The sequence below is a fragment of the Equus quagga genome, chromosome 2 (genome assembly GCF_021613505.1).
Source record: "Equus quagga isolate Etosha38 chromosome 2, UCLA_HA_Equagga_1.0, whole genome shotgun sequence".
Lineage (NCBI taxonomy): Eukaryota > Metazoa > Chordata > Mammalia > Perissodactyla > Equidae > Equus > Equus quagga.
Genome location: NC_060268.1, coordinates 26,590,582 through 26,604,865, shown reverse-complemented (window position 1 = coordinate 26,604,865; position 14,284 = coordinate 26,590,582). Strand labels below are relative to the sequence as shown.

Here is a 14,284-nt window from a genome sequence, read left to right as displayed (position 1 = left end):
ACCATTAATCCCCCACCCCTCCCCATCTCCCAGGGTCTAAAGTTTCCCTTCCCAGGTGCCAGGGTTGTTGCTCTATCTCTACCACCCCTAAATTAGTGTGACAATTCTAGTAGCTATAAATTTACCTTTTTTTCTAGTCTTTTCCTAATCACATTCACAACTTTGGATAGAAGAATAAAGAACAGGGAGGGCAGCGGCATTTTCATGCCATTTAGAGAGACCAACAATATTCACCACCTTGGCCCTCCTGAGCACAGGGAGTGAAGTCTTGCAGTGTACTCAAAAAATGGTAGTTGTCTTCTTAATCTAGGATGGCATGTATCCAAGCAGAAAATCCAGATACCTGAACCAGAATTAAATTTTAATATCATTTTGACTGAGCTGCTACCAGGAGGGTGTACCAACCAAGCTGGTCTAAGATTGCTGTTCACACAAAGAAAGAAGCATCATGCTTTCCACCCCTGTAAAGTTGGAGCATGTGTACGTTTTTCTACTCCTCCTGTTAAGTACAGCTAAAACCACTGGACGTTATGTAAAAATAAAACACAAGAAGTTGGAGAGAAGAAGCCAAGCTAGCTTAGGAATTCGAGACCTGAGGAAAAATGGAGCACTGAGTTCCCTGAGTTTTCTTTTCATTCATGTAACCCAACTGAGTCCTGGAGGATCCAGTAACCTGGAAGTACCAATAGCTGCAAACAAAAAAATCCAAGAAAAGCCCTTTCTCTCTAGGAAGATGACCAAGAAAAAGAAATCCTATAAAGACGGAAAACTTTAAGACAACAACCAGTCTATTCCAGGAAATCACCACAAAAAAAGCATACAGCAATCAAGCAAACGATTAAGCAAAAAGTAACTGAAACCTGGTAGGAGAGCTCTGTGGCATTTAAAGTTGCTCATGCCCCATCCTTTCATCTCTGGCTCCATGAGAGCTTTTAGATGGCAGCCTGCATTCCCACTGTGGACACCTGGTGATGGAGGGAGCAGAGCAGACTTTGTTATCAGAGAATAGTACCTAACTGCTTTCACCTGTCCGATGTCTCCCTGAAGGACTAATGCAAAGTCTTGCCAATTTTCACCTAACTCAGAACTCCCTCTGCACAGAGAAGTGGTGGCAAAGAGGAAATTTTCTAAGAAAAAAAAAATCACTAGAGAGGTTCAAGAGCAGATTGAGTAGGCAGGAGAAAGAATTTGCAAATTTGAAGATAAGTCAATTGAAATTACCCAGTCTGAGAGAGGAAAGAAAAAAGAATGAAGAAAAATGAACAGAGCTTAAAAGACCAGTGGTAGGTTGTAAAACGTACTGACTTATGTATAATAGGTGCCCCAGAAGGAGGGGAGGAGAGAGAGAGGGGCTGGAAGAACACTTAAAATAACGACCAAAAACTTTTCAAATTTAATGGAACGTCAATCTACACATCCAAGAAGTTCAACAAGCACCAAGTAGGATCAAAGCAAAGAAATTCACATTGAGATACATAATAATTAAACAGTTGAAAGACAAAGACAAATTGAGATTCTTGAAAGCTGTAAGAGAGAGGGATTAATTACAAACACCAGATCCTCAATAAAATCAACAGTCAATTTACTCTAGAAAGCGTGGAAATCAGAAGGCAGTAGGATGACATATTTAAAGTGATGAAGGAAAAAAAAACTGCTACCCCACAATTTTGTATCTGGCAAAGCCATCTTTGAAAAATAAAGGAGAAATTAAGAGATCTCCAGATAGACAAAAGCTGAGGGTGTTTATCACTTGTAGATCTGCCCTACCAGAAATTCTACACGGAGTCCTTCAGGCTGAAATGAAATGACACTAGACTGTAACTTGGAGCCATACAAAAACTCTTGGACAATGGTAAAGGGAACTACATAGCTAGATACTGTGGGGACCTGGAATTGGCCACCCCAAGGTATGTCTCTTTGGCATCAGGATTATTTGAGGCTCATTGCTTTTGATAAACTGGGACAGGCAAGGAGGCTCTGAGGAATGGAACTTGCCCTTTGTTAGGACACGTTTACATTTGTAAGGTAAATCTCTATCTGTAAAAGGTGCCTCCCTCTCTGTACCAGGAAGAAGAAAGGAGATGACCTTCTCTCTAAAAACTCTTAATCAATACCAAAGGCAAGGACTTAAAATCTGCATTTTATTGTGCTAGTCTGGTAACCTCCTGTAACTGACTTCCCTCCCCCTCCCAATGTTGGCATTCCTTAAGGATTAAGCATCTTTCCTTAGGCTAGGAACCGACTGCTGCTGCGCTCACCTGTGACGCCCAGCTCCAGACATAGACTTGCCTCCTGCTACGCCCACCGAGATAGCAGACCACTACCTGCTGTGTCCATCAAGCACTGTGCTGACAGGGCGATCTTGTGACTATTGTGGGAGGGACATTTCAATCACATGTGAAACACCCTGTTTGGGGGTATATAACCACTATGTGCACCCCACTTCTTCGGTGCCCTTTCTTCCTTCAGGGAAGAAAGGCCCCGGGCCATGGTTCCCCGTAAAGCTTTGTTTAATTTTCTCTTGCTATTCTGTCTCATGTGAATTTAACTCGTTCTCCTGCCAGACGAACCCCCATTTGGGGAGAGGAAATGTCCTCCTCCCCTACAATACAAAGCCAGTATTTTTGTATTTTTTGTTTGTATCTCCTCTTTTTTCATATATAATTTAAAAACAAATTCATAAACAATAATTATAAAGTTATGTTAACGGGAACAGAGTGGGTAAAGAAGTGTGTGTTTCCACATGTATAAAGATTGCATTTGGTTTTTTGTTTTTAACAGTACAGCTCATATATTTCAAATGCATACCAAATTAGTAGCATGTACAGTGTCCTAAGTTAAATTGCCTCTGAATGGGAGCCTGCTTTGCAGTACTTTGAGGTTCACAAGACATACCTAAAAAATTTACTAACGTGGAAAATAAAGACTACTGAAATCACTTACTGGGGGGGAGTACGGTTTTCTTTTTGATTGATGGCCATAATGTTGTCCTTCAGTCATCTGAAGGAGCATCACATGTTCTTGAGACATCATTAAAAAGAGAAGCTTTTCAGGCAGGACAACTTTGAACCTATATGAATTTTAGTAGCATTAGTATTGCTTTGGATCCAACACAGCATTGGATCTATTAACCCATTTATATGAATTTTGTTACAAGTCTTTAAAAGAGGGCAGATCCTTCTTATAAAGACTGTACTCCAGGTCCACATTCTATTTTCAAGTCTTTATAGTTGGTTTTCATAAACTTTCTAAGACTGTGGTGGTTGCTGTCTTATGTTGCTGTCACATCTCCTTTGGTTTTTACCTTTCCTGAGAAATGGCTGTGTGAGTTCTGTCAAATGCCATGCACTCTCAGAGAAAGGGATTTCAACATTAGCATCTTCTTCCTGATTCAGTTCCCTACACAGATGTTGCTGGGAATGGGAAGGGCCTGAATAGTCCATCTTTGCTGGGGACTAGTGTCATGGTTCCTGAAAAGGACCTGCTGCCTTGCTCACCTTCAGCCACCAGCTTCTGCAAGGACATGAGGCAGGTTGTGGAACAAAGAAGAACAGTAATTGTCTGTGCTTAGTTCTCTGTAGAGCCAATTAAGCTTCTTGCAGAAATAGCCCTGTGCTAAATCTGGTTTGCTAGTTAGGGTAGGATGGAAGTGCGGAGTGAGACCAGATCCACAACTCTTAAAGATTAATCGCTAGATACTAGAGCTTTATACAAGTAAAGGGAATAAGAGGAATTAGACATTGAACAGGTATATTGGATTTTATTTACAGTCTAGTACTGAAGTCAGGTCCATCTCTATTACAATAGTAATGATAATAATAATAATAATAGCCTAAGTAATCACAGTTTCAACATAATGTGTCATTGGCGCAAAATGGAGTGATGAAACCCAAGCTCCTCTAGTCCCTGAACTTGTTAAAAAATATTGCCGAAGTTGTGACCTGGAAACACATTTGTTCAGTTAGATTTTAAGCAATTCTATCTCGAAAGAATTCTTTTAAGTTAGAATAGATTTCTTTAAAAATTGGAGGTGACGGAATGAGATAGGAGGTGTCTGACCTGATGTGGAGAAGAGCTACGCAATATGAAATGCTCCTGGAATCATGAGAACCTCACGCAGACGTCTAGAGTAGAGTGCTTGATGACTGATTATTCAGTGCAGGAAAGTGGTTCTTTGCTACAACTGCTTTTGCTCAGACAAGAGTTCCCATTTGATGTAAAACATGTACACACACATCCCCCCTCTCCCCACACACCTTGACTTGACCACATGCTTCTCAAATTTTTAATTTAACTAAAGTGGAAGATTTTTACTTTCATCAGTTCATATAAGGGTCTATATTTTGAATATGTCCTTGATCACTGTCATCAGTCCACAAGATGGCAATGTCTTCTCAGGGACACTGAGGAAAGCTCTCAAGTCTTTGTGTGTGTGTGTGTGAAACAGAGAGAGAGAGAGACATGAGGGGAGGGGCTTGGTGGTGTAGTAGGAGTAGTCAAGTCTTTTTTTTTAATTGGTGGAACAGATTCTTTTTTTGATTCGTAAAGCAGAAGAATTAGAAATGTCTGAGCTAGGCTCATTGTTTTAAGGTTTAAAATTTGAATCCTCAGTGAACCACAGGAGGAAAGAATGATAAAATCCTCGACAGTTTTACTAGTGATCCTGTGGCTTCAGTTAACCTGTGAGTTTTGGGCCTCTCTTTGGGAATATAAAGAGTTATTGTCTGTTCTGGGCAAATGAGTAGAAATGTGAATGTGTTTTTTCCCTCTAACTAAGGAGGGGTAGGGGGGTGATGCCTGTGAAATGATAATATAAACTCTGGAAAGTAGGCTTCCACTACTCAACCAATCTTCTTTGACCATTTTCTCTTTGCACAGGGATGAGGAGCCAACAGGAGGGAGTGGAGCAGAGTCCTGGATCTCTGCGTGTTCCAGAGGGAGCCAATGCCTCTCTCAACTGCACTTACAGTGACAGTGCTTCTCAGTACTTCATGTGGTACAGACAGTATTCTGGGAAAGGCCCTGAGTTGCTAATATACATATACTCCAACAAGGACAAGAATGAAGGAAGATTTAAAGTGCAGCTCAATAAAGCCGGCCAATATGTCTCTCTGCTCATCAGAGATTCCCAGCCCAGCGACTCAGCCACCTACCTCTGTGCAGTGAGCACACAGTGCTCCCCCAGCACCTGCAGTCTGTACCCAAACCTGCTGGGGCCCCAGGAGTGCCTGATATAGAGACTAGGCTGCAAGGCAGAGAAATTCTGTTTCCTGGCTAGATGAAAATAGAAATTAAGAGCATTAGCCATAGCCATAGAATGCCCCATACACACAGGCAGGGCATGGGAGCGCCAAATGCCTTCAGGTTTCCTGAGAAGGATCTCTGAGGAAGTATCTAAAAGAATTCCAGACACTGAGGAGCTATGTTATGCTGAGTAAAGACCTACATGGATCAATTATCAAAGACCTCACAGTATCAAGGATGTCTTAAAACACATTGGTGAGGAAAGTTGGAAACTCCAAAGATCATAGGGCTTCCCGCTTTCCTTGGCACTATGGAATTGCCCTATGACATATGCCAAAGTCCACGAAAAACGTCTGTGGCCTAAGAGAGCTTACGCCTTGTAATAGATACTACAATTATCAGAAAAAAAATTCAATTACAGGAAAAAAAGAAGTCATGTTTACTGTAAAGCTGAATATGTGGTCTGTCAGACATAATATTGTTTTTGTAGTCCAAAAGGTGGGGAAACTTGGCAATGGGGAATTAAGATTTCTGTTCAGTTTTGTTCACATAGTCACTGACTAAAGCAATGGGACCAAATCAGGATTTTCTTCAAATTCTCAATCTGCAGACTGAAGAATCTGCACAAATATTTCCTAATCATGGAAGAGAGATTTGTAAGGCAATGAGGCTGAGTAGAAAGTTGTGAAGGAATCGAGATACTTGAATTCTAGTTCCACTTTTATTGTGTGCCTTCTGGTGTCTTGACGCACTGGAAAGAACCTGGTTTATGGTACCATTTGAATATCTTTTATGTTACTTATGGTCCATTTGATCTTAGGCTATACTAATATGCATATTTCAGGATTGGTTTCAGGATTAAATATGATAACATATTGTCTTTGGTTGAGTTCCTTAAAAGTAGAGCCTGAGTTTGGGTTTCTTGTGCCCATAATTTATTGAGGAAAGCAGGTTAAGACAGGAGGGGAAAGGCTAAGAATGGATGTGGTTTGGATAGTCTTAATTCAGCCTGATCTCATGGGGGGGCTCTGGAGCATGGGCTGCATCACAAAATTGATCCCTCCCACCTTGACCTAAAGGGGCCAGACAGCTGATCTTTTGTACCCCAGAATAAGATAGTCATTGGTTGTGGTCTTTCTTTGGGGTCAGGGTGTACCTCATAGGATAATGGTGACTATTCTTGTCAGAGGTCAATTTTCTGGGGAAGAGGGAAACTGAGAGCCAGGAGTAGCCAACACTCACAGCAGCTGGGGATTGGGTACACTGACCTGGAAAAGGGGATCTGGCTGGGCACCAACAGTGTCTACTGTTAACGTGGAACTCTTGTCACATGGTCTGCATTCAACTAATGATAGACTTTATAGTTATTGTATTCAAAATTTTAATTTCTTTCTTCATTTAGTGAGGCTCATAAAGCTAGAAAAGATTGAAATAATGTAGGTTAAAGCACTTGTTATTCAATGCCAAGGTTCAGGATTTTTTGAGGGTGGTGACCAGGGAACCAGTATACCACTCTCATAGTTCCTTTGGTCATTCTCAAAATACTGCATTCTCATGCTACTAGACCATAGAGCATGACATTCTGCCATCACTTTGCATCTGGGTATAAATGACTCTGATGATTGACAATTGATGACTTAGGGCTTCCATGTATGGAAAGTCAGATGGAAAGAGACGCCATCTATATTTATAAATGACTAATAGTACTTTGTTCTCGGTTTATATTTAAGAAGGAAGGGCTGGGTAGCAAGATGGACTCCTTCTGTTGCTGTGCCCATGTTCCCTCAAGGTTTCTTCCTGAGTGGGGAGGGTGGCCATTAGTCTGGGCGTGTGGGTGTCCCACATTAATTGTCAGGCTTCTTATTAGGATGAGTGAGCAGGGAACTGGTTATTAAGTTGTTCCTCCTCTTCCCCTGCACTTAAAGTCAGTTCACAGGTGGCTTAACTCCGTCAACTACGCATGCTAAAAATTTCAGCAGTCCAGGTGTGTTATTTCAACTTGAGCAAAGATTAAATGCCCGTAAAGGCTGGCCTACTACGTTTCTCACATGTAAGTACAGAGGGAGACTAGTGTAGCTATTCCACATATTGACTTTCAATTTGCACCCCTGTCTTCTGTCCCTCCTGCCCTCCCTCATACCCACTCTCCTTCTCAGCCCAGAGCCTCTCCAGGGTCCTAAGGAGTAGGTTTCCTTCACTCGCATGTCCACTGAAATCATCTCATAGTTCATTCTGAGCTGTGCTTTTCCTTTCTTGGTCTCACCATCAATGTGCTCGCATCCACTTTCTGTCTTATAAGAATTGTTGATGTCTTTCATAGGTTTATTATTTTTCCCATTATGTATTTAGGTCCTAATTTTTATTTCAGTGGGAATTTTGGAAACAAAGGAGGAGAGTACATATCCTTAGTCCGATATTTTGAATCAGAAGCACACCCTATCAACATTTAAAATTTCAAACTGACCATATGATTTACTCTCACATTTAAGAGAAAATCCATAGGCAGAGTCAAGAAGTAAATCAAAGCCCAAAGTAAAACTGACTTCAAGCTGGTAATAGTCAATGAAGGACTCAGAGTGAGTTGTTCTGACTTTGTGAAAAGGACCCTTGCTGGCCAGATTCTCATTTCACCTGAGATTGCTCTCCTTAGTTATTTCTGTTTTAGGTCCCAGTGGTCTCTATGCTGAAATAAATTGGGTGCGAAGTCTTCTCCCTTCAGAGCTTCATCTGACTATTGGACCATCGAGCAACTTCCCTTGTTGACAGCCCCATCTCCCACCCACATGGGACTGCTGCTTGCTTAGCTGTGTTGAGTGTCACTGTCCCCCAATCCCACATCTTCTATACCCCAGAAGTTCCTCTCACTTCCGGTTTGCTGCTTGCACTCCTTCCAGCTTTATTGAGTTCATATAGGTTTACTTTTCTTTTTCTCTCTTTAATTCATTCTAGAATCACTTATTTATATGTCATATTTTCCTTATCTTTATAATTCTGCTTAGATGTCTCTGCAGATGTTCCTCTGTCAACGTTCTTCTTAGTGTGGAATCCCCATAATTTGGCAACTATATCAGTCTATTCTGACAATTGGAACAAGACTCCCACTTTCTCCACTTAAACATGTGGTGCCTAAGTTATTTCCTCACAGCCTTAACAAGTAGCAAACTTGTTGATCTGAAACCAAGAAGTCTTCTTCACACTTTCTGCTTGACAAAGGAAATTATTGCCTTCATTAGTTTGCAGTCATTAAATAATTAATAACATGTGTTTCTGGCTGATTTTAAGTATGAATCTGTGGTCTAATTTATTTGCCTTCCTTTTAGCACCAAATAAAAGAATAATCTCTTTCTCCTACTCTGATGCTCAGATCCAGTAGCATAAAGCCATATAAAGCTGAGCTCATCTGAGGCAATTGATCTTATTATTTCTGCCTGATGAATGGCTTTAAAAAATAGTATAGAGTGTCTTAATGGTATTCCAAAGTCTAGAATAGTCTTCTGTGATTAATTTCTCAGTGAAGTAAATTACTTGTCTATTTTTACGTGACTCCCATTTCTCATTTGTTTTAGGATTAATGCCACGTACTATAGAAGGTGACATCATCACAGATTTGGGAAAGAGGAAACAAATTTCTTTGCAGTTGTGATTGTCACATCTCTGAAATGAGAAGGAAACACAGCTCTCTTGCATCTTCAGTCCAGCCTCTGGCCTCCAGGGGGAAATGCTGAAATGAGAGGTTTCTTTTGTTGCAAATTATCCCCATCCACTTAGCCCCTCCTCCACGCAGCTGGTTCCTGTAGTCTCCCTGCCCTCTGTGCAGATGGGAACCTGTGATGAGGATGAGAGGCCAGAAAAGATCCAAAGTCATTAAGAGAAAGTGTTTTAACAGTTTTTGAAACTTTTCAAAGCAAGAGACTTGTCCAGCCCGACCTCCTCACTTTTCCTAGCTCCAAAGGCTCAGTGACCTCAGTTGCTGTCCTACCTGCTCCTGCTCTGGAGCCTGCAGCGTTTCTACGGCTCAGCCATGCTCCTGCTGCTCATCCCAGTGCTGGAGATGGTTTTTGCCCTGAGTAAGTAACATTCGGCTCCCTTTCCTCCCTTCACAAATGTAAGCATCTTCTAACTGGAATCTAAATAGAGACTTGTTTTCTTCATGGCTAAATCTGCATCGCTTATGCTTTTACAGCATTAATGCTTCAGGAAGGACCAGAGCCCAGTCAGTGACTCAGCCTGACGTCCACATCACTGTCTCTGAGGGAGCCCCTCTGGAGCTGAGGTGCAACTACTCATCTTCTCTTCCCTTGTATCTCTTCTGGTACATGCAATATCCCAACCAAGGACTCCAGCTTCTCCTGAAGAACACATCTGGAAACAGCCTTGTTTCAGGCATCAAAAGTTTTGAGGCCGAATTTAAGATGAGTGAAACCTCCTTCCACCTGAGGAAACCCTCAGCCCTTGGGAACGATTTGGCTGAATATTTCTGTGCTCTGATGACCCAGAGTGCCTGGAACTGCAGGGGGAGCTGAACACAAACCTCCTGAGACACTGGAACTTTCTGTGACTCAAGACCTCAACCTGGGGAGTTTTCAAGAAGGTTTCCTTTTCTGTGAAGCCTAATAGGGCAGGGTGGGCTAAGGCCTGGGGAGTGTTTTTCTCCTGCATAGTAGCTTCAACATCAATGCTGTGCCACATTCAGATAAACTCTGTACCAGATGGAGCTCTTCTGATGAATTTCTCCAGGAGGGACCACACCCCCAACTCTCCACCCAGACTTCCACACTGATGAAAGGACATCATAAAGTGTCAGAGTTCTGAAGTGAAAAAGGCAAGAGCATTTTTACAAAAAAAATCATTTCTAGCATTCATTATGATAATCAGCACTGGCTCGGGTGTTGATCAATATGTAGAAAACTGAAGTACTTGGTTATAATGTTAGCTGACAAGCTGTGCTGCATGTATTCTCAACTGGGGCAACCTGTACAGCACAGATTCTTAATTAGTGCAGTGTGGATTCTCAGCCTGGGTTTAAAGCATCACTTCTAGCGCATATATAGTATATATAGTATCCCACTGTGTGATAAATGAGTCTCTAGAGCTATTAACACATTGATTTAAAAATAATTTATAAAAGTAGTTCTATGAATCGAACAAAAAAGAGGTAGAGAGCCCATATTCAAAGATATACAGACGTGGCTTTCTCCTCTCTTGCTGCTTCAAACACTCACCTGTTCTCACTTTTACTTTGTTGGCTGCTGCTAATTCTCAGTTTCTAAATATTGGAAAGCCGCCTCTTCCAATTTTCCTTTTGTTCTTTTCATTTTTGTTTGGAGCTTTTCTGACAAAAGATTTGTCCTTTCATTATGCCTTTCATGGTCCTTCAGTTTGATTTGATCTCATTTTCCACGGTCAGGATTCTTAGAGTTCTCCTCTTGGGCTCCTCCTTCACTTGTCCTTACCAGAACTGGCCTTCCCCTTGGACATCTTGTTAAATGTGGTGCTCACAGTGGTGGTCATGGTGCTGACTGGAGGCAGCCACTTGATGGGAGCTCAATCACACCCTTTGAACTTTCTTTGTCATTTCATTTTACTTGTTGTGTCTCTTAAGTTGTAGAGAACCAGATTTTAAAATCATTCAGACTGTCTCTATCTTAATAGGAAAATTAGCATTTTTGTGTTTATATATACATGCATTTATTGGTGCAACTAGTATTTTTAACTTACCTTACTTGGAGTAACTTCTTAGTCAGTTGAGCCAAAGTAACATAGAGTGGGTGGCTTATAAACCACAGGAATTTATTTCTCACAGTTCTGGAGGATGGAATTCTGAGATCAGGGACCCAGCATGGTCAGGTTCTGATGAGAGCTCTCTTCTAGTTTGCACACTGCTGGCTTCTAGTTGTATCCTCACATGGAAGAGGGCAGAGAGAGAAACAAACTTTCATGTGTCTCTTACAAGGGCACCAATTCCATTATAAGGGCACCACTCTCATGACCTAATTTCCTCCTAAAGAGCCCACCTCCTAATACCATCACACTGGGAGATTAGAGTTTCAGCATATGACTTTGAGGGGACACAATCATTCAGTCCATAGCAAAGAGTGACAACACTTGACATTATAGAACACCCCCTTCTTTAAATGCATTCTTTGAGTTTAGAGAATCGACAAAGGTTTCTTCATTCTTCTACTATGTTGTCATTTGCTCCTTCTCAGTTTTTTTGCTGGTTTTTTCTTTATCTTCACAGTCTCTAAACATGGAAACTTCTCAGGAATTTATTCTGGAAACTCCTTACTCTCTACCAATACTAAATTCCCAGCAGATTTCATCCAGTCTTTTAACGTTAAAAATCACTTAAATATCAAAATTTATATTTGAAACCGAGATGGCTACCTTAATTTCTGGACTCATATCTTAAATGATCTATTTGACGTCTCCCTCTTAATCATCTGAAAATTGTCTCCTGACTTTAACCCTTTCAGCTACTGAGCCCTCCTTACTTCACACCTGTTTCATGTGAACATTTCCTCATTTAGGTTAAAGGTAACCCCATTCATCAGTTTCTCTAATCCCCTTGGCCAAAAACCTTGAAGTCACCCTTGTCTTCTCAATTTTTCTCATACTCCTATTTGATCCATTAGGAAATCCGGTCAGCTATTCTTCAAAGTACACCCAGAATTGACCACCTTTCACGACCTTCACTGTTCCCATCCTGATCCAAGCCACTCTCCTCTCTTCCCTGGTTGACGGCAGTAACCCTCACTAATCTCTGTTCTTTCATCCTTGCCCCTCTTCGGTCTGTTCTCCACACAGCAGAGTGATCTTTTGAAAACATAATTTGGATCATGTGGTTTCTGTGCTCAGAACTCTCCAGTTTCCCATCTCACTCAGATAGAAATCAAATTATTTACTCTAACCTACAAGATCTCCTCCATCTGACTCCCTGCCACCTCTTGGACGTCAGCTGCTGTCTCCCTTCTTACTAAGTCTCTCCACCCTTGTGCCCTTGCTGTTGCTCTAACATGGCAATCATTTTCCTGCTGCGGGGTCTTTCCAGCTTCTCATTTTTCTACCTGGAGTGCTTTGATCAAAGGTAGCCACATCGTTTACTCTTTCACTTCATTCTGGCCTGTGCTAAGGTGATATGCTCAAAATGTTTATTGCAGCATTTGACAGGGAGTGGTAATAGTGGACAAACAAAAAAAAACACACAAAGTGCTTCTCAGAGAATGGCTAAAGAAGCTGTGATAAATCTACTGTAAGGCATATTATGAAGCAGATGTGTTAACATCAATAGGTCATCAGGACGTACAATTGAATACCGTAACTCAAGTTGCAAACTGCTATGAATTTGGACATTGTAGTCAGAGAAAAATGTACATATTTTTAAGAATGTATTCATATGTCCTTTAAAAACAATAAGTTAATAATAAAGCTTAGGTCATTATACTTCATAACCCACAACTTATCTCTACCTCTCTGTCCATTTCCTCCTGTTTTATTTTCATCTAGGAACTATCTCTATTCCACTCCCAAGTTAATACCTCAACTTATTCTCTCGGTAACATTCCTTTCTATCTTTTCTAAGAAAAAGGCAAAATAATCATATTCTTATTAAATCTTTGTGTAACTGTTGTCTGTTATAAGAAATATCTTATTTTTAGGTTCATTTTTGTGTGTCGCTTTGTATATGCACACATACACACTTACACACGTTTGTGTTTCCTATTATGCTGCAATATTTGTGAGTAGAGACAATGTTTCATTCATTATTTAATTTCTTAAGACCTACCACATAGAAGACCTTCAATAAATTGCTGTGGACTTATTTTAAAATAGACTGGAAAAATCACATTCAAACTTTAAGATGCCACTTGACAAAATATTTTAAGATAGTGACTTCTGTAAAATGGCATTTTGAAGAAGAAAGCAGTTTACTTAAAAAAAAAATCCTCATCCAACCTGAGAATTCTTTTCCTCCTGATTGTCTGTGGATGGTCCTCAGGAGAGAATGGAATGAGGGCTCTGGGGTTCTGGTGAGGCTGACGAGTAGTTGGCCTGACTCTTTTAGACCACTAGGAGGCTCTCCAGGCTTTATTCTAAATGAGGAACTTTTTTCTTAAGTTCTGAGATACTGGAATCTTAGCGAAAATTTGAATGAGGGTTAGCAGCAGTCAGGGGAGTATCTGAACTGGTCATATGGGGCAGTCTCCATATATTCATCTGTGAGGATGGTCTGCCACTGTGTTGGGTGTCACAGAGATGATTCTCCAAGAAGAACTGAGTGGAACCAGAAACTCCAGGAGAAAACATCTACATTACCTATTTACAGTTTTGATTTTTGTGACTAAAAATTCTGAAATATGAGCTTTTATTCTTACCTAGAAGTTATTTCAACAATTTCCACCCTGTGTTATACCCCCTCTGAGACAAAAAAAAAGGGAGGGGGGCGATGAGAAGGTGAAATGGGAGAAAAATAATAAATATGTGTAGAGAAAGAGGGGGAAAGAGAGAAAAGAAAAGAGAGACTGGGGAGAAAGAAATAGGCCACAGTTACTTGAATTGTGGTCTGTACTGCATAGCCACAGAGCTGAATCAGCCAGGTGTACCTGCAAGGTGTGGGGGGAAGTATTGGACAGGAACAGAAGGGAAATGGAAATCAGGTCAGGTAGTCATTGTACACATGTTCTATTTCTCTTTCCATCAACCAAAGTTTTGGAGATATTGTATTTGGTCATAATGACCACAAGGCTGAGGTTTACAGAATTCTCCTAATTTCATTTAATTGTATTTAGTCTTTTGAGGGGATTAAATAAATAAACTGTGCTTTCAATGAGATATTCTTTCTTCATGAGAGCTTTCTTGTAGATGAATTCTCAATCACTATTCAAACTATGTGTCCTGACTTTTGGCTAAGGAAATTGAATCACTGACTCTGATAATTTTTTCAGGCTATATTTTACATAGATGAGGCCATGGTTTCTCTCTGAAGTATCCTTTTCCTTTCTCTACTCTCCTCCTGACAGTCTTAGTACTGGGGCTCTTT

The 14,284-nt window shown here is 40.8% G+C and overlaps 2 gene segments (V, D, J or C); both read left to right on the top strand.

The window, feature by feature from the left end:
- The first annotated feature begins 4,880 nt into the window (after nt 1-4,880).
- Nucleotides 4,881-5,237, top strand: LOC124235020 (T cell receptor alpha variable 12-2-like). The segment is given in 1 exon segment: nt 4,881-5,237. A coding segment is annotated over 1 exon segment (357 nt).
- Nucleotides 5,238-9,247: 4,010 nt separating this feature from the next.
- On the top strand, nt 9,248-9,767 carry LOC124235019 (T cell receptor alpha variable 8-4-like). The segment is given in 2 exon segments: nt 9,248-9,311; nt 9,442-9,767. Coding segments are annotated over 2 exon segments (372 nt in total).
- The last annotated feature ends 4,517 nt before the right edge of the window (nt 9,768-14,284 follow it).